The 24,762-nt window shown below is 40.4% G+C and overlaps 2 protein-coding genes across 3 annotated transcripts in view; both read left to right on the top strand.

Annotated features, from left to right (window-relative positions):
- Positions 1-5,422: 5,422 nt before the first annotated feature.
- Positions 5,423-9,565, top strand: LOC111673000 (microfibril-associated glycoprotein 4-like). The gene is made up of 5 exons (XM_023430612.2): positions 5,423-5,809; positions 7,130-7,327; positions 7,758-7,854; positions 8,141-8,308; positions 9,124-9,565. Exons 1-5 carry the CDS (start codon positions 5,792-5,794, stop codon positions 9,426-9,428), a joined length of 786 nt encoding a protein of 261 aa, XP_023286380.1. The 5' UTR covers positions 5,423-5,791; the 3' UTR covers positions 9,429-9,565.
- A 3,736-nt stretch (positions 9,566-13,301) lies between these two features.
- trip10b (thyroid hormone receptor interactor 10b) overlaps positions 13,302-24,762 on the top strand; it is a 22,848-nt gene continuing 11,387 nt past the window's right edge. The window contains exons 1-7 of one of the 2 annotated variants that reach the window (XM_023430559.2): positions 13,302-13,612; positions 21,309-21,424; positions 21,528-21,581; positions 22,354-22,501; positions 22,666-22,728; positions 24,048-24,152; positions 24,412-24,540. In XM_023430559.2, coding sequence (XP_023286327.1) covers positions 13,589-13,612; positions 21,309-21,424; positions 21,528-21,581; positions 22,354-22,501; positions 22,666-22,728; positions 24,048-24,152; positions 24,412-24,540 — 639 coding nt within the window. In that variant the 5' untranslated portion in view covers positions 13,302-13,588. The remainder of the gene's footprint in view (positions 13,613-21,308; positions 21,425-21,527; positions 21,582-22,353; positions 22,502-22,665; positions 22,729-24,047; positions 24,153-24,411; positions 24,541-24,762) is intronic. The other variant, XM_023430560.2, reaches the window with a different exon arrangement.

The following is a 24,762-nucleotide window of genomic DNA, read 5'->3' as shown; positions in this document are numbered from 1 at the left end:
TGTTTATTTCTGTCCTTTCCTCTTCTCCTCTCCTCTCCTCTCCTCTCCTCCTCTCCTCTCCTCTCCTCTCCTCTCCTCTCCTCTCCTCTCCTCTCCTCTCCTCTCCTGGGGCCTCAGTCTGTCTGAGAGGACAGAAAAATACCTCTAGGTGTTTTTATCATCGGCACTCGGCTATGAATCCGAGCTCGTGTATGAAATGGATTCTGCCGTCTCTCCCCGAGCCTCAGCTCAGCCTCTCTGACGTTGTGTAATGAATTAACAGCACTGCATATTATGACTGCGTGTGCAAGCGGGTCATGGTGAATCAATAGTATCTGTGGAGTGAAAGGAAACAAAATCTCTCATCTCTGCCTTGGTCTCACAGCTGTATCTATCTATTTCCTTCAATTATTTGTGCATGTCTATCTGTTTATCTGCCCCCCCATAACCAATCCCGTCTCTCTCATTTTCCCTTATACACCCAGGAGCAATGAGTGACTTGAAGGGCAGAGGATGAAAACACAAATTAACCACAGAGAGCAAGTGAGTGACAGAGGCAGAGAGGAGAGGGAAATGGAGGGATAGACCATGTAAAAGAGATGGAAGAAAGAGATTGTCTCCGATATTGATCTGGTAATCCTCATTGTGCTCTCTGGCGATTCTAATCTTCCTCCTACACAAGACGAGGAGACGCAGGGAAAGGGCAAGAGAGAAAAGGAGTACGAAGAGGGAGGGAGTGGAGGATGGCGTGTAGAGAGAGGAGGAGCAGTGCCATCCAGTGGTGCAGAGAAAAGCTGCAGTCTATTATTCCACTAATAAACATCTGTTAATGTGTGCTTATCTGCATGTGCGTTATCGAAGATAGCCGCTCATTCACAACTACACGAACCAAAAACACAAGACGTCAGCTCCTTTCAGCCCTGGGTCTTTGGCACAGAAGGAGCAGAGCTAAAAACAGGGAACATATGGTCCCTGTGACGCACTCTGACCTTGAGTGGGGTATTTTGGGATTGTCACGCAAATACATATTCATACACGTTTAACACAAAATACAGATTTCCAAGCCCTTTAAATTAATATGCAAATATGATTCTTTATCTTGATAAGAAAAAATGCTTAATGCTAAATAAAAACAACAAATAATATATTAATAATATAACTATACAGTATATGGCCAAAAGTACTTAGCTGTTTTTTTATGTCTTTATCCGGACCCCCAGAACTTAAAGCTGCTATAATCAATATTTTTGTATATACATGATACAGGTCTCATATTAATGAACCCACAGATAATTATCACCCAGCTCTACAGTTCCCCTCAGCGCTACAGATTGTTTTAGTGCCTTTTATCTCATTGTTTTGGTTTTCCAGCCGAGAACGTTACTGTTTTGATTCACTCTCACCGCTCTCGTTTCCCATGATGCAGCAGCCAGCCTGTTTGTACACTGTACGCTACCAGCTCAGCAGCAAACAGCAGACAACATAAAGTTAGCAGCTAGCGACTTGCAGCTGCTGGAACATTCAGCAGCTAAAGGCAGATATTTTTTCCCAGAAGTTGAAAGAGAACAAAAACACCTAAAGGAGATTAAATATTGGACCTCTAAATGAATGATAATGCCGCTTGCTGTGTTCTGGCTGCATAAATAGACAACTGTTTGCTAACGTGTTCAACATAACAATTTTATAAGATGACATATGCTGTTTTTCAAGTACAAGTTCCAGGTACCCGAAAACATTTTTCTAGTTGACGTTAGACCTGTCGATCATGATCGCTCAAACAGATGTGTCGCCACATCACAACAAAGATGATTCACCGACACTGACAACCAGACAAACGATGTGGGGAAAAAAAGATGAAAAAAAGATTGAACTTTTAATATTTTGATGAGTGTCAGCAAAATATTCACTGACAACACATTTCATTTTTTTCTTACAGTATTCACTCTTGTAACATAATTATCTGCTAGTAGCATCTAAAGCGTGGTATCGGTTAATGTTGGGGGAAAGACTGTGGTGAGCTATTGTGAAGGACAACAGTGGTTAGGTACATAAGACAAGACTTGTTCACTAACATTTAGCCATGATCTTTTCCCTTAACCTTAACTGAACCACTTGAGGGATGTGAACCTTCCTCATAGTCTTTGCTGTCAATCACTTTGCATGCTCTGCATCCACTGATCCAGGCAGCAATTATGTTTTCTAGGAGACAGGTTTGCATGATCACCCTAAGTGAAAGAAAATTACTTCCTTCATTGAAAATGACTTGTTTGTCTCACAGCCGCTTACTTCACTCACCTTCGAGAGCAGCACGGTGATACACCCGTATTTATCCACTAAAGCGAAAAACGCAAGGAAGAACTGAGCACCGAAGCCTCGGGAGGCTCTTTGAAAAAGGTGAGGTTATGGGAATTCCTTCAGGCAGGTGCCAGGAATATTGTGGATAACCTGCAATCGAAAGACTGAAGTGTGTTTTAGCAGCGGATTAATGTTCAGCCATCACATATGGGTGAAATGTTCAGGTGTCCACATATTTCTGGCCACACATATACCCACTTCAGAGCTCTCTCTCACACACTCAGACCGAAACCCATTTTCTGCCTGCCTTTCTTTTTCTCCTGCTCCCCCTCCGGCTACACAGTGATGACCTCAAGAGTCATTTATTAACATGGATTATATGTCGACGGGATCAAAACCTGGCAGAAAACCAGCAGTTACACCTCTCCCTCCCTCTCTCTCTCCCTCTCTTTCTTCCTCTGAACCAATACACCACCAGACGCCTGACAGAGAGATTGAGATAAAAGGAAAGAAACAGAGAGCGGGCGAGAGAGACGGAGAGATATATGAGAGTGGAAGAAAGAATCAGCTTTTTTCATTGACCTTTCCTTGGTTCATCATTCAGAAGCCCCAGGGTTTGATTTTCTCTCTGTGTTCGAGATGAGCCATCAATAACTGCGCTGTTAGTGTCAAGCAGCTACTAACTCTGCTGTTACTCCGACGGGAAGATCAGAGGAGAGGAGAGCGAAAAGGAGAAGACAGCTAACTCTGTCTTAACAGCCTAACTCTGTATCGACAACCAATTAGCCAAAAACTGAAGATAGGATACGCACATCCAATCTATCAGGACATCAAATTACAATACACCACTTCTGTATCGAGTAAATAATATGATAATATTGTTTCCTGACTGTTGGTCAGGTGGTACATCGTTTTTAATCCAGGCTGAAATAACTAAATGACTATTTGATGGATTGCCATGAAATTTTGTTCGCCTGCCTTCCCCTTCAGTACCACCAGCCGGTCAAGGTTTTACCTCCCACAGTGAAATATAAAGCATATAAAAAGCAGCTACTGCCACAACAGTCTTGGTTCTCAGACGGCGTGCCCTCACTGTGAGGTGGACATTTGTGGTTTGAAGTGAAATGTCTGACAAACTATTGGTCATGACATTTGGTGCAGATATTCATGTCCCTCACAGGACTGACTGTAAGACCTTCGGTGATCTCTTAACTTCTTCCTCTTGTGGCATCGTCAGATAAATGTTTTTTACTTGTCCAATCCCTGCGTGACACAACCAAAAGATCACATCAGTCGATGGAACAAATGGATGGTTTCATATCAAATAATATCCTAATATATTTAAATCAATGCAGGAAATGATCGTGTCTTTATTGCATCAACTCTGTGTCGCTAATGTCACCCTATTGGTCAGTCCACCACTTTGGTCCAGACTGAAATATTATCTGAACAGCTATTGGATCCATTGTCATAAGTACAGATACATTTTTGTGATTTTGGTGATCCCACTTTTGCGATCCATCCATTTTCTCACTGCTTATCCAGGTCCAGGTCTGAAGGTGGCCCTGACACCTTCAGACCTGGACCCTGGTCCCTAAGCCATTAGGCCGGATGGGATATGCAGTATAATCCTCAGGACCCCTGCCAGTGTGACATGCCTGAGTAATGGGAAAAGGAGGCTTCCTTATCAGATGCCTGAACCAGCTCAGCTTTCCCCCTTTTGGAGCAGCGAGTCTCCTTTGAACTCTAAACCCCACCACTCTGCAAAGTCAGCCACAGTATCCGCAATCTCGTTCTTTCGGTCTGGACCCAAAGCTCATGATTATAGGTGAGGGTTGGAAAGAACAGTGAACCACTCGACTGAGAGCTCAGTCCCAACATTACTGCTGACGTGGCATTAATCTGGTCGATCTGGCATTCCATTTCATCTTCACTCATTAATGAGACCCCAACATACTTGAACTCCTTCACTTGGGCCAGTGACTCACTTCCAACCCAGAATGAGCAGTTCACTGTTTTTCCAGCAGAGAAACATATGGCCTCGGGCTTAAAGGTGCTCACTGGATATCATGGTCTGGTGAAGCCAGCAGATGCGCATCATCCGCACAAAGCGCAAGCGCAAAAAGAGATTCAGTCCCGAGGCCACCGCAGCAAACACTCTGTGCATTCAGATTTTCTCCACAAAAATCGCAATTAGGAAAACGGTGATGACAATGGTGGAGCCCAACTGAGAGCCCCCGAGGAAGTGTTTGACTTTCTCAGCCAAGAATGTGGATATACTTTCATACTGCAAGGATGTATAGTGTCTCCTTCAGTATCTTAAAATGTGTTTGACTTTGAATGCGATAAAGTTAAGTTTTGCATCCTTTGATGAAAAAGTAGTAAATATCAGTTCAGATGTGGCCACTGTCGAGCCCCGGTGAAACTGGCTGTGTGTTCAGAGAGAACACAAAGCTGATTTTAGTGGCGGTGCACATAAGTGGACTTGTACTCCTTGTGTCAGATGGTTGGTAAGCTTCGGACAACCCCTCGTCATACACTTTACGAGTTTGGATTAGTGGGATCCGTGTTTGACCCGACATTCAGCTGACAACTTAGTGCAACATCATGAATGTTTCCCTCTCTGAAAATGTGTGTTGTTATCCTTGTTTTTAAATCATAACAGCCAGTTTTTCACTCCACTTTCCACAAAATGTTTCAGCCTCAGCAAAAATATTTGCACTGTGTGCAGAGATTAAAGTAAAAAGAAAGAAAAAAGGGAGAGATACTGGAGGAAGATATCAGAGAGAACAGTTTCTGGTTAGTTGTGAGTTCAGTCAGAGGGTGATGCTCTGTAAGCGAAGTAAGACATACTAAGAAAGACAACATATTTTTTGTGATCATTTTTTGATTAGTATTTAGGGTGTGCACCCCTTACTGCTCCATTGAGGAAATGAAATTGGTTGGCTTCCGCATTATTGCTACATGTTCTTGTGGCTTTGTCTTTCTGGACACTGAAGGTGTGTCAGTACAGGGTTTTCCTCACAGGACAAGGTTTGCTACAAACTTAAAACTTTGAATTTTCCCAATTCTGCAGAAAGGTTGGGTGGATGCTTGATAAATATTTTTCATCCTTGTTTTTCTTTCAAACTGCACTGTAAAATGAGGAAGTCAACGGAACTTTGAGTCCAAACCTGTGCAGAGTTTCAATTTTAAACGTTTTATCTCGCTAAGTGTGTTTTTTTAATAATATTCTAATTCATTCTTTCTTTCTTTCTTAAATATCACAATCTGCATTATAAAAACGCAATGGTGTTAGCTTTGGACGATTGCGTAACTCTGTAAAACCACCACATTCCCAATGTTACTTTCACTTCTCTAAAGCCGAGGGGGTTAATGACAGAATAATTAACTGTTCGCACTGTGGTTCTGTGAAGCTGTGCAAATTCTTCTGCTGACACGCCCTGCACGGATTCTTTAAAACTTCACTGTTTCCCACCAAGTGTTGAGTCCAGCTCAGCTGTGAACCTTCCTCTACATGATGACGATGATGCAGGTAAGTAAGATCAGTAATCTGATTATTAGTAGTAATAGTAGTTCTGGAGGCAGTACTGTCTATGGGAGCAGTTACATGTAGTGGAAATGCAGATTTCACAATTCCATGTTGGAACGGGCTTTTCAGCTCTAAAATACTAAATTCATTCAGTGAAGCAAATCTATGTTTGTTTTTTTTCTTTTTTCAGTTTTTCTAAGAGCTGGCCTAAACCATTTAATTTTGCTTCTGTTGCTTAAATCAATGAATAAAGAAGAAAAATTAATTGGGCCAGATTGATAACTAGAATATCTCATCACTAATTCATTTTTCTCTGTTATTACAATGTGTATTTGTTACAGCTAATCAACAAATACACAGAGTGCATTTGGGAATGAAGCATTTGTATATGTTCATAGAAAGTTTGAGATAGCTGCTGCAGAATACTTGTGTTACCGCCATCGAAAACAGAAATTACAAAAGCTTCTGGCAGCGAGGCCAGCAGATTTGAATGAATATTTAATTATCTTTTTCATTAGCCTCTTTTGTTTTGGGGTGAAAGTAGAATTCTCAGTCTTAGACATCTTCAACTGTGTATTTTACATGAACTGACAGAAAGAACAAGTACATTCTGGTATTTTTTGTAATAAAGAAATAGGACTTAAAATATAAAACACAGGACCAGGATGTGCAGTTGTCTGAACTCTGTTGGAGCCAGTGTTTTTTGTTTCGACGGACAAAGAACCGGCCCCCAGCCGGTAAAACCAGTTCCAAGGTGGCTGGAACACTTCGCTGATCTAGAACAAAGAACCACTTAAATCAAGGGCCGGGGGCCGTGGGGTTATTGCGTCCTACAAGACCAACCAAAACTTCATGACTGTCACTTTTAAAAATCAAGCAGTATCACACACGACATACAAGGAGACATACGTGTGTCAGTGTTTGCATCCTAATGTAGGCTCGCAAAGCCAGGAGCAACACTTGCAACGCCACAATGTGATCAGCCATTGATGTTTATGTGCTTGAAAATGGAAACGTGTGAACTGACGTCGTTAGTTGGCTCTATTGTGGCTCTCTAGCCAGTGGAAAAGCAAAATGGTTCTTAGGAAGTTTGCAAGTTGAACGAGTTACGAACCAGCTCTAGCACCAGCCCAGAACTAGGACTAGGTTCGAGGCACCAGTGCTGCACATGACTCTTGAAGAGCTGAAGAGCCACAAGAGCCTCAACAAAACACTGCGAGAAGAAGAGCGGCTGATGAACCTTTTAATGCTGCGTATGAGTGTGCAGGTAAACACTGTAGAAGATGCATCAGATTTTGTTAATCTCTCTCTGTTTTTATCCAGGTGACATCATTTGTAGGGCTGCTGGTTTTGGTGGCCTCCGTCCACTCCGACTCCCTGTTCTCCATGCCCATTGACTGTGATGACATCTATAGCCATGACAACACCAGCTCCAGTGGGGTGTACACCATCTACCCAGGAGGTCCAACTACACCCATAAATGTCTTCTGTGACATGGAAACTGACGGAGGCAGATGGACTGTCAGTACACCTCATATTTTTTCAGATTTCATATTTATAAACATTGACTGTGAGCCTCATTTAGACCCTGTATTGAAAAGCCATTTTAAGAATAATTTTAGATCATGTTGTCTCCACATTTGCTTTTTTTTTTTTTTTTTAATTAAAATTTTATTTTTCTATTTTTCTTTTACTTTCTCGGCATATTAATGTTTCTTTGTGCATTAAACCCCCGTATTGTTTAATACAGTCACAATAGTGGACTCAACAGACCACTTGACATCAGTGGCAGCCATCTTGGTTGCCAAAGTAGCGCTCACCTGGTTGAGTCTAAAAGATTTTCTGAACCGTTTTTAATATTTTTTGTTTGTTTTTTGTCATCTTTTAGTCATCACGCTAAATAAATCTATACAGTGTTATTTTTGTAAAATGTTCTGATTCTCCCTTTCAGGTATTTCAGAGGAGGTTGGATGGGTCTGAAAACTTCTACAGGCCCTGGAAACAATATAAGATGGGATTTGGGAATGTAGCTGGAGAATATTGGCTCGGTGAGTTCTAGAGGGAGAGATAAATTAAAGCAGCTATAATCGATTGAATATGATCTCATTGCACTGTTTTTCAGTCGCAGCAGGCAGCTGTTTTTAGCAAAAAAAGCCCTGAAAATCCAGTACCCTGTACCTGCACCATGCAGCACCACATGGCAGACACACAGTTAGTGACTGGCTGGTGGACACAGCGGAGCATTTAGCAGTGAAATTGAAAGTCAAGAAATAATATAGAGCCTCGGAGCAGGAGGTGAAATGAAATGAAACTGAACTTTTTGTGTCTTTTCAGGCCTGGACAACATCTTCCTGCTGACTATGAGGAAGAAGAATGAGCTGCGGGTGGACATGGAAGACTTTGAGGGAGGGAAGGAATCTGCCCAGTACGCCGCTTTCTCAATCGACTCTGAGATCGCTGGATATCAGCTTCACTTGGGCAGCTTCACTGGTGGAGGGGCAGGTGAGGGTCACTCTGTGGATCCTCTAATGAAAATGTTTCCTTTTTTTTGACTTTTAGGCTTTCAACAATGAGCTAGGTGAAGGCTGAATATAACACTGTGGGCTAAAAAACTATATATTGATTTTTGTGAATTCAGTGAAAATACGGCTGTCCAGGGACAAATTCTGCTTTCAGATTAATAATAAAATCAAGCGTTATTTATCTTTCAGCGGAAAAAAAGTTGTTTTCAAAATAATAGTGTAGTGTCTATTTATCTTCAAACAAATTTAAATCCAACATAAAGTCAGAAGGCCACTGATGCACAATGGGGAAGTGGTTTATGCAAAGCCACTGTGTTTCTCTTTTGATTTAATCAACTAAGCAAGTGCATGTTGGGCATAAACCTGACCTAAATAACCTCAGGTACCCATAGTTTTACCCAAATAAATAGCATAATTAACCAAAACTAACTAAAAGCAAATAATATCAATAAACAAATGATTAATGAGAACACTATTAAAAAATAAAACAAATTAATTCAAAGTAATCCAAATTTTAAATTAATTAATATTAGAAAAACCAACAAATAAACTAACAAATAGGTTAATTTTTAAATAGTATCTGTGTAGCCCATTTATTTGGAGAAACCTTGTGTTTCTCTCAGCATTTATGCAGTACAGGTGAAGGTAAATCCTAATCAGTCAGTGAGGAACAGTATGAAAATCATTGGTGTATTTTATTTGAACCCTCCACAACAACTTTAAAAACCCTTTTTTGTGTTCCAGTTACCAATTATATTTTAACTCCACACACATTGTTCTTTCTGTTTTTTCTAGGGGACAGTTTAACAAACCACAACACCATGAAGTTCACCACCTATGACAAGGACCAGGATCAGTGGGATAAAAACTGCGCTCAGCATTTTCTGGGTGCATTCTGGTACAACGCCTGCCACATGGCAAACCCCACGGGCATGTACGCGCCTAATGGTGCCGTCGGATTTGAAAACGTCCACATCATCTGGCAAACGTGGAAAGGTTGGAACTACTCCCTTAAGACTGTTGCCTTGAAAATGAGATCAGTCGCCAAGTGTTCATGCACATATTATGCTCATAATATCTTAGGTGAGCCGGCTGTGTGATCATTTTCTCCCTGATGATCATTTTCATTGCTTATTCATTTCTTTTGTTTTTTTTATTTGTACTTAGTGATTATTGCTTTTGATTGATGTTGATTTGAGTGAATATTATATCAATAAACTTGATAGTTTTAACCGTATTATTATTATTATTATTATTATTATTATTATTATTGTTTTTATTAGTAGTATCAATTTCATTCCTCAATGTTGAAAATGGACATGTTCTGGAAGAAGAAATGTGTTCATTGTTCCATCTCACTGATAAATATAATGAGTCTTATTCTCTATTGTTTTCAACTAGCAATACATGCTAGTTAGCATTAAATACAAATTGGAGCTGAGGCTGATGGGAATGTCATTAGTTTTGCACGTGTTAGGTCATGAACCAAAGTGCTAGATAAATTAAAAAACTGACCTGATGATGGCGCTGGAGGAAAAGTTAAGGGATCATCAAAGTCATTATAGTTCATCCTGTTAGGGACCACATGCGTCTGTAACAAAGCTCACAGCAATACATGATGACAAAATTTCATGTCAATTCATCCAGTAGTTGTTGAGATATTTCAGTCTGGATCACCGTACTTAAGAACAATTTTGAGGTACTTCATTTAAGTATTTCCATTTTATATTACTTTATACAAAGTCTGCGCTACATTTCAGTGGGAAATATTCTACTTTTCACTACATGACATTTATTTTACAATAGTTACCAATAACTTTTCAGATTTCAATTTGACGTACGGAGCGAATGATCACTTTGTAGAATATGATGGATTTTTATTCAACTCAAATAGCTTCATCATGAGCAGCTAGCACACTAAACAGTTTCATACACATTTATGTATCAGCAGTGGAGGGTGATATATGGATAAAATCTTCACTTTTGTTTTAACTCATGATATGATATTTATATATTGCAATGCAGTAAATCTTTTAATGGCGTTTCCATTAAGACAGCATGTTGTTAAATTGGAGTGTCATGTCTTTTCACTGACTAATCCTGTGGCCTACATACATGAACATTCAAGATACTTCATCACATCCATGACGGGGGTAATGTCTTTTGGGGCCTTGAGGCAGGTTTGCTGTCTGTGTTGGGCCTGTGTTCACATCAAGTGCTCACAGCTCACTATAGACGGCAGCTTCATTATATTTAGCATACAGATCCAGACTCCAACCAGTTCTCCTTAAATGGAATATGAACTTTTCATATACGAATAAGAAAGTTTTAACTTGCACAAATTTGTTTTTTGACTTTTCTTTAATGTTTGTTTTTTGTGAAATACTATTTTACCTCCCTGGGCCTCAAACAGTTATTTAAATGAAACCATCTGAAAGGTTAACAGAAGAAATCATGCAGCTAATGAGGCAAGGGGCCACAAGAAACATCTCTTGTTGTAAGGCGTGTTGGGAAACACAGTTTCATCTTTTAAAATGCTGTATTTTATGAGCTTATCTTTGTTTGAGTTCAGTATCAAACCTCTTTTCTTTAGTCACCGACAGCTGTCTCCAAAGGTGGAGAGCAACACCAATGTTAACTCTTGTCTCTATCATGTCTTTCATTCTGCTGAAATTAGCATGCTAACCAGTTGGCCCCGGCCCCCGTCTCCTCGCTTTCTGATAGCGACTCCCTGTAGACTCCAATCTGCCCTGAAGATGTAGTTCTGCTCAGAGGACAAGCTGTTATAACCTCTTGTATTATAAACACAATGGTGGGCGAAGCTTTTGTCAAGGGACAATCACCACCATCCGCTCCAGAGAAGAAACCACATTCAGCAGCAGTGAAAACTTTCAAATAGCCCCTTTAAGAATGTGATTGTATTGTGATTACCACTTATTTTTAGTTCTAGCTGTAAATAAATAGAGTTACTCATATTTTGTATTCTAAAATATTTAACTTGGTTTTTCCATTACTCTCCAACATTGCCAACTACAATATGTATTGAGACATGTATGGGGCATTCTGCTGCTTAATGAATATTTTTTTACTCCTGGTACTTTGCACTTCCATGTATAGCCATTATTTACCCATCCAGAAATGTAATATATGATATATATACTGTATGTCCCTATATCAAGAGTGATCTTGCCATATACGTCACTTATATTACAATCATCATACATATATTTGTATTTCATACATATATGAAATACCCATAGTAAAATGATGAATTACATGATGAATTTTTATATGGTATAAAGTGTTGGGACCATAAATGTTAATGATATTTATTTAATTCATATATGCAAGTTCATCAAAACAACATCAATATAAAGATTCTTTATGTTTATATATGTTTTTCTTATTAAATTCAAACATGTATCTTCACATTCTGGGAAAGTGGTGTCAGACTTTTGGACCCCACTGTATATAATATCAACATACAGGCTATTGACAGGCTTTGGGATGGATATATAGTCACACAACATATACACACATTAACATACATACTTGTATGGGCTAGACATACATGTCAATGTGTAAAATTGTTCCAACTTCTAACAGGTTTCATAGGCCTATATAATTTACACTGCGGTGATTTGTGGGGCTTGTCCGATATAGTTAATGAGTTACTTCAGTTTAATCTCTCAGGTGTGATGTTGTAACTGACACGTGCGCTCCTGTTTTACTCCCAGCGAATATATATATATATATACTGTCTCTTATACACATCTATGCTGGTGATTAAGGCCATAGTAGGTTAAAAAACAAAAGAAAAAGCATGCACATGAGAAACATGTGAAAAACATAAATGTAAAATAAAATTTTTCTCATAAATTTACAACTTCAATGTCAGAGTTTTTTTACCCCCCGTTTTGTAATGTTTTTCTTTTGTTTTTTAACCTACTATGGCCTTAATCACCAGCATTAATAAGTGGAAAATCCAATCTCATTGTGGTGAGCGGACCGTTTAAGAACGATAACCAAACCATTTATAAACAATGAAATATTAGAAAAATAGCTTGTTTTCAGCAAAATAGTTGAGTGTAAAATGTTGTTGTGAATTCAACTCATTTGTAAGAGGAAGATTGTGTTATTTCTTCTTTTATCAATGACACAGCTTTAAGATAAACTGCTTTTCTCAGTTTTATAACATTGTAAATTTGGGTTTTGAACTGTTGCTTGGACAAAACAAATAATTTGAAGACAAGAGATCATGTAAACCTAAGTGGTAAAATGATCTCAGTGACTGAAAATTGTGAATATTTGTGACATATTTTCCCCGACTAACTTAATATTTGTGGTGTTTCAGAAAATTTTACCTTACAAAGTCCGATCATATCAGTCCACTACTGTTCTATGGTTTAAATAAAACAAAATACAGTAGATACAAAGATGTTAAACTGGGAACTGACTAATCATACAACTGTGATAGAAGATCAAATAGTGAAAATCACAATTAGTGTTTGCCCCACATTTGTTGAACCCGTACACCACAGCTGAAATGATTCTGTTTTTTGTATCTTCTCTTGTCTGTCAGAAATATTTCAGCATCTCTTTGACCCCAGCCATGCTCTCCTTTTCACCTGCACTCCCTCCCTTCCTGAGTCTCCTCCTCTTACTGTCACACCACTCACCTGTTCGCTCCTGTCGAACTGGGAGCGGCAGGAAATGTGAGTCCGCTCCCTTCGTGCCGGGCTACGACCTGGCGGGGGAGGGCTTCGATGTGGTCAGCCTGCAGCGAAAAGGAGCCTACATGGTCGATGTGAGGACCTACCTCACCCCAAGAGGCACCTGTACTCTCTGTCGCAACCCTCTGCAAGGCAACATGCTGCAGAAAGTACATTTAAATCAGCAAGATGTGTATAAGAGACAGCTCTCTCTCTCTCTCTCTCTCGCTCTCTCTCTCTCTCTGGGACCCAAACTTGTTTCAGGAAAAGCGCCTGAACATATTTTTTCTCTGGCTTGCTGGGAGAAACAGGACAGCAGCCGCGTCCGTGCCAAGGAGAAGGCGTAGACTTCCTCCAAACATTTCCTCCGCCATCTCCGCTTTCGAGACTCTAAAGTTTTGTGGAATCTTTGTAACGAGAGGAGTTTTTTTTTTTCTTTCTCCCCTTTTCTGCCTCCTCCACCACCTGGACGCCGCTTTCTCAGCTCTGAAACAACACGGGAGAGGATTCCTCCCTTTTCTCCTCAGACAGCTTGCACTTTTGCAGACATGGACTGGGGAACAGATCTTTGGGTAAGTTGACAGCTGACTCAGAAGAAGCGGAGACCTCTGGGAGAACTCATTTACACAAAATACCTTCAACATCCCTTCGGAGCTGGGCTGTCCTGCCATTGTTTTCGTCGACACAATATGTACACGGGGCTCTTGTTTTTCCTCGGTAGGCCTGGGTTGAGCAGTCTATCTGTAAAGCAGCAGCCAGGGGATTTCGCAACTCCTGCTGCATACCTTATCATAAGCAGAGGGGAAAGAGGAGAGGTTTACGACTCTTTGTGGCCACAGGAAGCCCCGTGCATTTCTTATCTGCTCACTGGTGTAAGCTGAAAGGTACATTACACCACCTTTTGCTTGTTGCATGCTTGCAACCTCAGCTTTGTTCTGTGACAGCACTTCTCAGGAAGCGTTGGGCTGTCGGCCTGGTTGTCCACTGATGGAGGTTGATTTGTATCTGTATCTGGTCGGTGTCCCAGCTGTGAATCACAGCTTCAGGCATCAGGTCAGACAACCGCCCACATCACAACACCACTGTCCTCCATACAGTCTCTGAGCATTAGAGTAAAGGGACTGAGGCACTAATCCAGGGACCCACCTCATGTCACTGTCAATTAACTGTCAATTTAGGGGGGGGGGGTGCTCATCACAGTTTTCTAAATCCCAAGATAAAGCCTTTTAATTGGTTGTTCTGTCTGACCAGCAGAAGAAAAAAGATATTCTATTTACGACACAGAAAGACAGGAAATCCTCCAGTTTGAGAAGCTGGGACTGGAGAATGTGAGTAATCGATTATCAAAAATAGCTCATGATTACTTTTCTGTGGCGTGACTAATCATGTCAGCTCCACACTGATCCCAGTCAGACTGATGTTATGTACAGTACGGTATGTGTTTTCAGTCAAACTAAATTTTCCCCCAAAATCCTGCTGTGATTGTGGTCAGAGTGAGAATACATGCCTCTGAGATTATTCAACAGTTAAACACACAGTGGGTGAGGCTGTTTTTTTTCTAATGCTGCATTTGTTGATAAAGAGTTGACGTTCAAAATCTTTCATTGCTGCTTGTAGCCCTGGGATGTGCACTTTGTCAAACATCGCTGTGGTAAATCCAAAACATATCTAAGAAAGAGCTGAAACAGCTGATCGATTAGTCACCTGACAGAGGGTGAATCAGTTTCATTATAGAGCGCTCAACAAATTGTTTGGTGTATAAATGCAAGAAAATAGAGAAAAGAGGCCGAACGTGACGTTTGAAAGTGACTCGTTTTGTCCGACCAACAGTCCAAAACAAAGACTCATTTTACTGTCATATCCGACAAAGAAATGCAGCTGAGAAGCTGTAACCAAGTGATGTTGGGCATTAAGTGACTCATTGCTGATCAGTCAGCCGTTCATTTTCTGTTTGATCAACTAATCATTTCAGTTCTATCAGCAACTGTTTTGATAATCATTCAGACATTACCTAGGGGCTACTTCCAGCTTCTCAAGTGTGAAGAATAGTGCCGCTGTTCACTTTTACTGTCTACTACACTGTGTGTGTGTGTGTGTGTGTGTGTGTGTGTGTGTATGTGTGTGTGTGTGGTTGTTCGCAGGCTTGTAGTTTCTATTTGTAGCAGATCCACAGCCTGATGAAATTTAATGCAAATGCAAACAACCTAATTAGAGCTGAAATTATTAGTCAATCAACAGAAAGTTTATCTAAATTATGAACTACTTTAATAAAGGATTAATTCTTGTTTTGTAAATATTTTGTGGGTTTTGTTCTACTACAGCTCAATCAGGAGATAATAACAAGAGAGGAAAAGTGAGAGTCTATGGCGATTAGACCCCACCGTGATGTCGTCATATGTGAAAAGGTTGTGAGGCTGTGCGAAGTGTAGGAAACCGCCCGCGGTCTAGACGCTGGTGATGGTCCTGTCGATAGGAAGAGGAGAGATCTGGATGGGATGAGGAGTGACGATGAGCTTGGTCTGACTGGATATGAAGACTGGATGAGGGTCGCAGCAAACGCAGCTGACAGCAGGAGAGGGGAGAACAGATTTTAAAGTATGACAGGGACAACATGATTGGCTGGTTGAGATCATGGCGAGATCTGATTGGTTTGCCGAACACCTGAAGTCAGCTGATTGCAAGGACTGGGGTGAGAGAGGGAGAAAACGGCCTGTTGATGGTACAAAGCGACGCATTTTAAGACATCACCATGGGCTCTGTTAACTCATGATGAGCATCTTTCACTATTTTCTGGACCAAATGATTAATTGAGAGCACAATCAGTAGTTTAATTGATAATGAAATTAGTCATTAATTGCAGTCCTGAATTCCATGCAGGACTGTTCTCAGTGTCTGTGGATGTCAGAGCCAGAACACAGTGGGTTGAGTTGCTGATTTTCTTTGTCATACATGATAGTAAACTGAATGTGTTTGGGTTATAAGATTGTTGGTCGACCAAACAAGCAATTCTAAGATATGACTTTGGGCTTTAGGAACAAATGATTAATCAATTAATGGTAAAAAAAAATAGAAAAATATTAATCCAAGCATTTTTCAGTGGTGATCATTATCATTAGCTGCAGCACAAATATGATCTTTCATTAAGCTGACCCAGGTCGTTCACTCGTTTGCTCCTGTGAAGAATTCAAATTTTATGTTATCTGAGAAATCAGATTTCACCTGCAAATAGATTACATGTTCTCGTGTACAGAGAGTAAATTAAATATTGAAAAGCAGGATGAATTACATTTTTGGGACCTCCAGTTCTGTGGGTTTGAACATGGATTGACTGCACAGCATGAGTTTGCAGTGACTGACCCAGCGGCCGGTCAGTGCGGTTTAAGAGGTTAAAACCACCATCAGCTGTTATTAAATATGACGTAGCCCAGGAACTGTCAAAACAATCCAAACACGCCCAGAGTCGATACTCTGAGGCAACCAGTGGAATCAGGATTGAGTTGCATTGGGTTCCTCCTAAAGCTCCTAAGTTCTTAACGAGTGCTGATAGTTTCAGAGTAGTGCTTTATAAATGAAGTTGCTCCATTACAAACTTCAGTAACGTCTCCGCTAGCAGAGACATGTAGTATGTAAATCAGTTGCTTAGAGACATCTGGGGCCTCGTCCTGTTGAAAGCAATCAACTATGTACTCAGGAAGTCACTGTGGCGTCACGAGCTGTAGCAGTTTTAGGCAAACAGTGTGTGAAGCTGCCAATATATGCCAATATTTCAGGCCGCATATGTGGAGAAATCTGTGTGTCAGAGTTAGTATGCAACCTGTGCTAACCCAGCTGTTGATAGGATATTTCAAGTTTTATTATATCGACACCCTCTTAAAATAATGGCCTAAGTCATTTTTTCAGGTTTTTCAGGAAACACAAAAAACTCAACAAAAGAGTCACACTTTTGACATAGGCCATTATACAACCGGGGGTAGAATTGCATGTTCCCCTCAACTGAGGATTCAGGCGATTTTACCAGAGGTGGCCAGCATCATGAGGGGGTGATTTAGGCAAAAAAAACATTTTTGTCAAAACATGACTTAGGCCATTATTTTAGGAAGGTGACGATATGTAAGTGTCTTATTTTATTATATATAAGTGTCTGGTTATATTCCATATTATCTCTTTTACTCTGTACTCTACATGGGTCAAACATTAGCAAGCTAACGTTGCTACACCTGGCGGTTAGAGGGTGTAAATATTTAGTAAGAATAATAAGAACTAGTTTTTGTGGGGCAACCTATTTTTTTGTTTACAGCTAAGCACTAGACTAACTATTTTTCCAGCAATCCACAGTCAGTCAATCTTCCCACAATACCTGTTTCACATACTGTGTAGCCAAAAGGCCACATCTAGCACTATTTGAGTGTGTACTTGCTTCTTTAAAGATTCCCTCCGCTCAAAGATGTGTTTTGCTTATTGCCACTTCTCCTGGTTTGACCTTCACTGTGCACATGAGTGTACGTGCAGTTTGACGCAGTTCTGTTTTCAGATTCATCAGCTAAAGGAGGAAAGTTTCTCTGTGTTCACCTTTGAGGTTCTTTCAGAGAGTAAGAAGCTTCTGTCACTGAGCAAAGTCAATGTTCAGTGTTTTGAATCAGCGGCACTGTGGCTCCTAGTTGCCTCCGATCACACTGCACGTACCATCCACCCCAGGCTGCTGTTCGCCTTCTGTAATCTCATCACGCAGCCAAAAGGAGCGGGTTGTATCTTTAAAATAGAGCAACATGACACGATTCATTTAGCAAGTTTTGCTAACTAGTAGTACAAGTGTTGGAGCAGACTGGGTAATCAGAGTTGGAAGCTGATTTTTCTCCAGTCATTTTTCTCCTTGTTGAGCTGTCTGCGGGTGAGGAGGTGTAAACCGGGGTTCAGGGAACTCAGGATTGATGCTGCGGTTTCTGTGGTTGCCATGGTCACACAGCAAGCCACGGCAGTCATTTGGGAGAAGTTGAACCACCATCAGTTGCAGTGTGCGTTTATGAGGGCGGCAGCTGCCCTCCCTCTGTTTGTGTTTACAGTTAAAACAATGGAGGCAGGAGTGTCCAGAGGGCAAATGGTTAAAGCGCATTCCACATAACTGCAACATCCACGGTTCGAATCCCGGCTGGGGGATGTTTGTTGCCTTTGTCGCCTGTTTAGTTGCTAGTTTCCGGACTTTCTCTTGATTGTCAATTGTAATTCAGTGGAAACTGCTCGCTCTCTGAGAACAGCTTCAATCTAAGTTCAAGGGGTTGTACTTATGAGCACGTTTTTGTGACATCACAACACTAATCCAATATCCAACTAACACAAGTGTGGAGTGGAAACCTGAAGCCTCCTGTCTACATACACTGAGAATTGGTATTTCAGTGAAATAGGAATAAGAAACATCCTGTGTCCAGCAGTTAAACTTTTTAACATTTTAAAAATATTTCCATATTTGTGTGGAGCTGAAGGGAGTAGATTTCATCAAGGTAATTTAACTTTTTGTGACAGAAAACCTTTATCAAGTGCAAATTATTATTCAAAGCAAAGTATTTTTATACTGTATATCTCAATATGTCTGAAGGGTGCATTTAAGTTTTAATGGAGCAACCCAAATTAGTAAATTATTACTTGGAAAAGAAGCTAGTAGTTAATAAGAAGTTGATTTACAGGTAGCTGGTGCAGCCAGTCCTTTTGTTTGGTAGCTTACATTATGATTCATATGAGTTTGAGTGTGACCTCAGATCAGCCTGGATCAGGAAACGCTGCTGTGTTTCGTCACAGAGGAGGGTGGGACTAGTCCAACTGGCTCCAGGGTTTGGAGAGGCCCCTGGGACCGTCAGTCACAGGGCGGAGGTTCACACTGAGCTAATGATTATCTCATTCCTGAACCCTCTCTGCCTCACTATCAGTATTTCCTCCTTGCACACAAAAATGCAGATGTATTTTAGTAAAGCAATGGGGCGTAGCAGCAGAAGTGGTAAATGAATGCAGGGATATATCTCAAAGATTCTTCAAAGACTATTAAGTCTTTCAATCAAGATCGACAGTTTGTTTATTGTCCCTTAGATTTCCCCTGATCATTCTCCTTCCTGGTGCAGGGGTTTCTTCTTTCTTTCACTCACAACGTCCTCTTATTCTTTTCTAACCCTGATTCTTCCTCCTTCTCTGCCTTCTACCAGCTCTCTCGTATCCAGGACATTGCTAACTGTGTTACAGTTTGATCTGCATTTAGCTTCCCTCTCCTCTGAGGACTCAATATCTATGTCTCTGGCTCCAAAAGACCCTGCAGTCTCTTTACACACACACACACACACACACACACACACACACACACACCCATATGAACAACTAAAAGATAAAGTCTTTCTTTATATTTCACAGGAGTCACAACAACAGCGTCACCCTGTTGTTAGTGATTCTCATGTATTCACACTTTGCAGCGAGATCTTTACTCTATGTCATGGCACTGTGTAGATATAAGGCAGTGGGGACAGAGAGGAAAAATGTTACCTGTCCAACAGGTTTTTCTGTGTGTGTGTGTGTGTGTGTGTTTGTGTGTGTGTGTTTCGAAGGCATGGATGTGTGTAAAGAGTGATGCTGAAAGAAGAGTAGGATAAGTGTTCACTTTTATTCTCTATTACCTTTGTACTTTTGTGTGTGTGAGAAATTGAAAGAAGGGAGGATACCCTCTGTGTGTGTGTGTGTGTGTGTGTGTGTGTGTTGGGTTATTCGTAGGCTTGTAGTTTCTATTTGAGGCAGATCCACAGCCTGATGAAATGTGATGCAAATACATTCTTCAGTAATTAGAGCATGTCAAAAGAAACTGTAACAGAAATGTTCAAATATTCACTGGTTCCTGTTCTACAAATGTAAATATTTCCTGGTGTTAGTCTGATATGACAGTTAACAGAATATTTTGGGGCCTGTTGGTCGAACAAAACGACACATTTAAAGACATCACGTGGGCTCTGATGGGCATTTTTCACTATTTTAATGAAGTGAATAGTTAATTGCAGTCCTCAATCCAGTACAGGGCTGTTCTCAGCGTCTAAGTCAGATGTCAGTGCAAGAATGCTTCTTGGGTCAGAACCTGAATGCAGTGGGTTGGGCAATAATCAATACAACTAGTCACTTTTCAGGCAAAAGTGCTAAATTGAATAAAGAAGAAATTAATTGGCATCACATTTGGGATATTGTGACTGTATTTTTATTTATTTTTTTTGACATATAGACAAAAGGTTTCATCAAGGAAATGGTCAGTGGATGAATCTGCGGCTCAACAACATATCTCAATGCCACAGATTTATTTGATCAAAGTAGCCATCTTCATCTCTGCAGTTTGCTACGGAGTCTTATTTTCTGTCACTCACTTCGTAGATACCACGTTAGGAAAATCAGATATGGTGGAAGCAGTGACTGTACATGAATTCATCTTTGCTGATAAATACTGAATACATTTTTCAGAAGATGTCATTGAAATAGTGAAAAATGGCTACCACACAAAACCAGGAATGTAAACTAAAGAAAATAAAGTTCCACTAAAACCATAAAGAAAAAGAAGCCACAATATAAAAAATAAACATTATATGAACAATTTAGCAAGTGTGGCGCTTTTTATACAATCATGTCCCAATTTCAGGGGACAAAATGTATAGAAAGAAAATAATTAAATGTCACATTTGATCATTTTGGGTCACTTTTTTTGCATTCAGTACTTGTCAGAAACAGGGCTGCAATGAACAATGATTTCATCATTGATTATTTTACTGATTATTTTTTTGATTTATTGTTTGGTTTGTGAAATGTCAGAAAATAAAGTGAAAAATGGGCACTGGAACATCTTTCAAACCCAGGGAGTTTAATTTCACACAAGAAAAAGAAAAGTAGCACATCTTGAGAATGTTATTTTTAGTTGGAAAAATGATTCATATGTCAAAAAATTTGCAATCGATTGGTCAATTAGTCAACTAAGCGTTTCAGTTCTACTCTGAAGTCTATGACCCACAGATCAACAGACTCTTTTTGTGTTTTGCGGCTGATACTGCAGCCAGCTTCTTCTCTTGTTAACCATTTGTTTCAGGGGCTTTCTGATTTCAGCCTGGTCTTCAGTAGAAGTAGTAGAAGTGCTGGTAAACAGAGCAAAACAATGAAAAATCTGTTTGCTGTGACACGAGTCAGCCTTGAGGTGTTTCCCATGAGATGTTTGTGTGCACATACATGTGTGTAAATATGTGTTGCTTTACTCTGTTCCTCTTTTAGGACCAGTATGATGTCATTGATAAGCATTCGCAGTCAGGCCTTGACCTGGTGGAGCGTTACATAAAGTTTGTGAAGGAGCGGACAGAGATAGAGCAGAGCTACGCCAAGCAACTCAGGTGTGTCCAGTGGGTTTCTACATGTAATGGGATCTTAAATGTCATTGTGTATTTATATGTGTGTAACAGAGAGTCACAATGCTTCCTTTATGCTGTCTAACAGGAGTCTAACAAAGAAATACGCCAAACGAGGGAGCAAGGAAGAGCAAGACTGCAAGTGAGAGACGAATGAAATGCCCAGTGTCCATTATTCCTCATTCATTTCTCTTATTTTGAACAAATAATGAACATTTGCTGTAAACCTTACGAGCTTCCCATTCTCATTGTGCAGTTAATCCTCAAACAACAGGTCTTAGATTTCAGACAGAGGTAAACAGAAGCAGGCTTTTCATTTATAGCTGGAGGAAGAAGTCAAAATTAGAACTACTTACCTTACGGTTGATAGTGTGGACGGTACAGGTGGAACTGCACCTTGGAGAGCCGCCCGCACACCCGCCATTTCCGACTCAAATGAGAGGAAGATGAGCCGAATGCGAGGAAATTATAACCGAAGCTTTACATTCGGCACCCAATATAAAATCAGCCGTCAGGACTTCTGTAACTTTGTGATGTCACAGCAAAGCAATCTCTGCCCTCAGCCATGCTCCAGAAAAGAGTCGCCCAATCAGAGGAGAGGATCAGAGCCTCCTCTCTTCTGATTGGCTCACTGACCTGTTGTTGCTAAGGCTCCAGAGAGAAGCCTGAGAGAGGAGATGTAAAACTACACTGAGATGGTTTTTGATTGTTAAAATCACAAATATATCTTCTTATGGATCGACACTTCAAATAAAACACAGGAAAGTGTAAACTATGGGAGGACAGAGATCTGTCACCGTCTTTTAATGATAGCATCTATGCTGTGCAGCTTCCTTTAGAGCAGATTCACAGTTTATTCAACTGAAAATCACAGTTCAGGGGTTTAAACTAACTGTAACTTCCCGCTGCCGCAGGTTCAGCAATCACGCATCATTCCAGGAGATCCTGAACGAGCTGAACGATTACGCCGGCCAGCGAGAGCTCATCGCTGAAAACATGATGACCGGCATCTGTGTGGAGCTCACCAAGTATCTTCAGGAGCTCAAACAGGAACGGAAAACTGTGAGAGAGGGAGGAGGAACACCATGGGGGAGGGAGACAGCAAGGGAGGGGAGAGAAGGGAAGACAGAAGGAACGGGGAAGTTTGGCAGATTGCAAATTGACGTGGTACGTTGTGTCATCCTGTCAAACTGCAGCACATTTACTGCAACCTCTTCCTTCCCCAGCACCTGTCAGATGCCAAGAAGGCCCAGCAGACTTTAGAGAGCAGCTTTAAACACCTAGAAAGTGTGAGTCAGTTTTTGTTGTTGCTTCACATGATTCTTATTTGAAGGTTGAGTCGCCCCAAATTATTAAAAAACATTTTCCTACAGACTTCTTGTGATATCTCTTCGTGCAGATATTTTTTATGATAAAGCCTGATTTTACAGGTCCATTATTTCCTATTTAACTTCTGAACAATTACTTGAAAGTTTCCTGGAAAGAACAGATTAATTTAGTGGTAATTATAGGTGAAATTGCATATAGCAGCTCTGAAACCTTTATTTTAGTTAGATGTAGCTGCTTTTGTTGAGTTTAAAAGCAGGTAAATATTTATTTATCATTCATCGACTGTTGGAAACTCTAATCTTCATATAGGTGGAATTATGATTTTACTATATTTAACCCTAACGGACCTGCCTAGCAAAGAAAGAATTACGAATTAATTAATTAGAAATGCAAGGACTGAAAACTCTATTTTACCTGTAGTTAGTTACCAAATTTAAATGGTTCTTTTCAGGAAACATTAAAGAAAAAATGATTATAATTTCACAGAATTGTTAAATAATCAATGATATTTGAACCTCAACATCTTTTCCTTCTTTCATTGGTAGGAAGCAGTTTCAAACTTCTAACTCTCTAATCAGGCTCCCTTTCTTAAGAATTCAGAAGTTATCACTAGTAACTCTGTTAATGTTAAGAAATGATCTACTTGTGCTTTAAGGATTAGATATTAGTCATTGATTACCAGGTTGTGAAAAATATTTGCCACCTTTGTTTGGCACAATGTTCATAGCGCTATTAGTGTTGAAAGATTCCACTGGAGGAGGATTAACACCAGGTACAGAGATGTTTCACAGCCTGGAAGCTTGTGGCTTATAACAGATCTATAAAGCTTTAGACTGTGACTCACTAATCCTTAACAAAAGCCATTAATAGCAGTTTATAAACCCCTTATGCAAAGTGTCTTAATGAAAAGTAGAATTGTGATATTTTAATGTTTTGGGCAGCACAAACTCGGGGGATCAGGAGAAATCTCTCGGATAGATATTTAAAAGTGAGACCAAAACTGTCTTTGTCACTAGATTCCAGTAAGAAGGAAAATATATCTGCTGTATTTGTTATTTGGAATTTGGGTGAACTGACGCAGCATAATGTATTTATGTATTTGGTTGGACAGTCCCCTTTCATTTCAAAGTACCTCTTTTTGGATTCAATTCCCTGAATTCATTGCTCATAATACTAATGCTCTGTTAATTCAAGTGTGTTAAAGTTTGTGTGTGTGTGTGTGTGTGTGTGTGTGTGTGTGTGTGTGTGTGTGTGTGTGTGTGTGTGTTCATGACTGCAGACTAAGAAGCGCTTCGCCAAGGAATGGGCGGAGGCTGATAAAGCCACACAGCAAGCAGAGAAAACAGAGAGCGATCTCAACGCCACCAGGCTCGATGTCGAGAAGGTAAACACACACTTAAGCATAAATAAACTGAGCACTGATTTTTTTTTTTCACCTTTTGTTTTTTGAGATATTTATTTAAAAAAAAATACTTGAACTCCTCCTCTCCTGTCCCTCCCTCCACGCCTGCCTGCATCTACTCCTGCATTTCTCCCACTTTGCATTTCATTTTGCATCCCTTCCTTTCTCCCTCTTCCTGCATCCTTTCATCCTCCCCTCCCCTCTGTCTCTTCCACCACTCCGTCTATCCTTCGCTCTCAAGGCCAAGCAGCATGCCCATGCCCGAACACACACGGCGGAGGAGTGCAGGAACGACTACGCAGCACAGCTCCAGAAATACAACAAGGAACAAAACTTATTCTACTACTCAGAGATACCGCAGATCTTCAATGTGAGACAAAGAGACACACACACACACACACACACACACACACACACACACACACACACACACACACACACACACACGTTCACAATGCAGTACATAGTCAGAGCTCACATACCTGTTAATGTGGTGTAGTACAAACCAAACAAACCCATGTGTTGTCCTTCTCTGGTATGTTAATATGCATTAGAATGTACATGTATAAACACTGTGTGTGTGTGTGTGTGT

This window comes from Seriola lalandi, unplaced genomic scaffold, assembly GCF_002814215.2.
Source record: "Seriola lalandi dorsalis isolate HSWRI2012SDOR001 ecotype SW California unplaced genomic scaffold, Sedor1 jcf7180002054907, whole genome shotgun sequence".
Taxonomy (NCBI): domain Eukaryota; kingdom Metazoa; phylum Chordata; class Actinopteri; order Carangiformes; family Carangidae; genus Seriola; species Seriola lalandi.
Note: the sequence above shows the minus strand (reverse complement) of the source record. Positions and strands in the feature narration are given on the sequence as shown.

What these genes read in the sequence shown, in the direction of transcription:
- LOC111673000 (XM_023430612.2), top strand. An exon ending in AGCTGGAGAATATTGGCTCG is followed by an intron (nt 7,855 to 8,140) that starts GTGAGTTCTAGA and finishes GTGTCTTTTCAG; the next exon opens with GCCTGGACAACATCTTCCTG. An exon ending in CTTCACTGGTGGAGGGGCAG is followed by an intron (nt 8,309 to 9,123) that starts GTGAGGGTCACT and finishes TGTTTTTTCTAG; the next exon opens with GGGACAGTTTAACAAACCAC.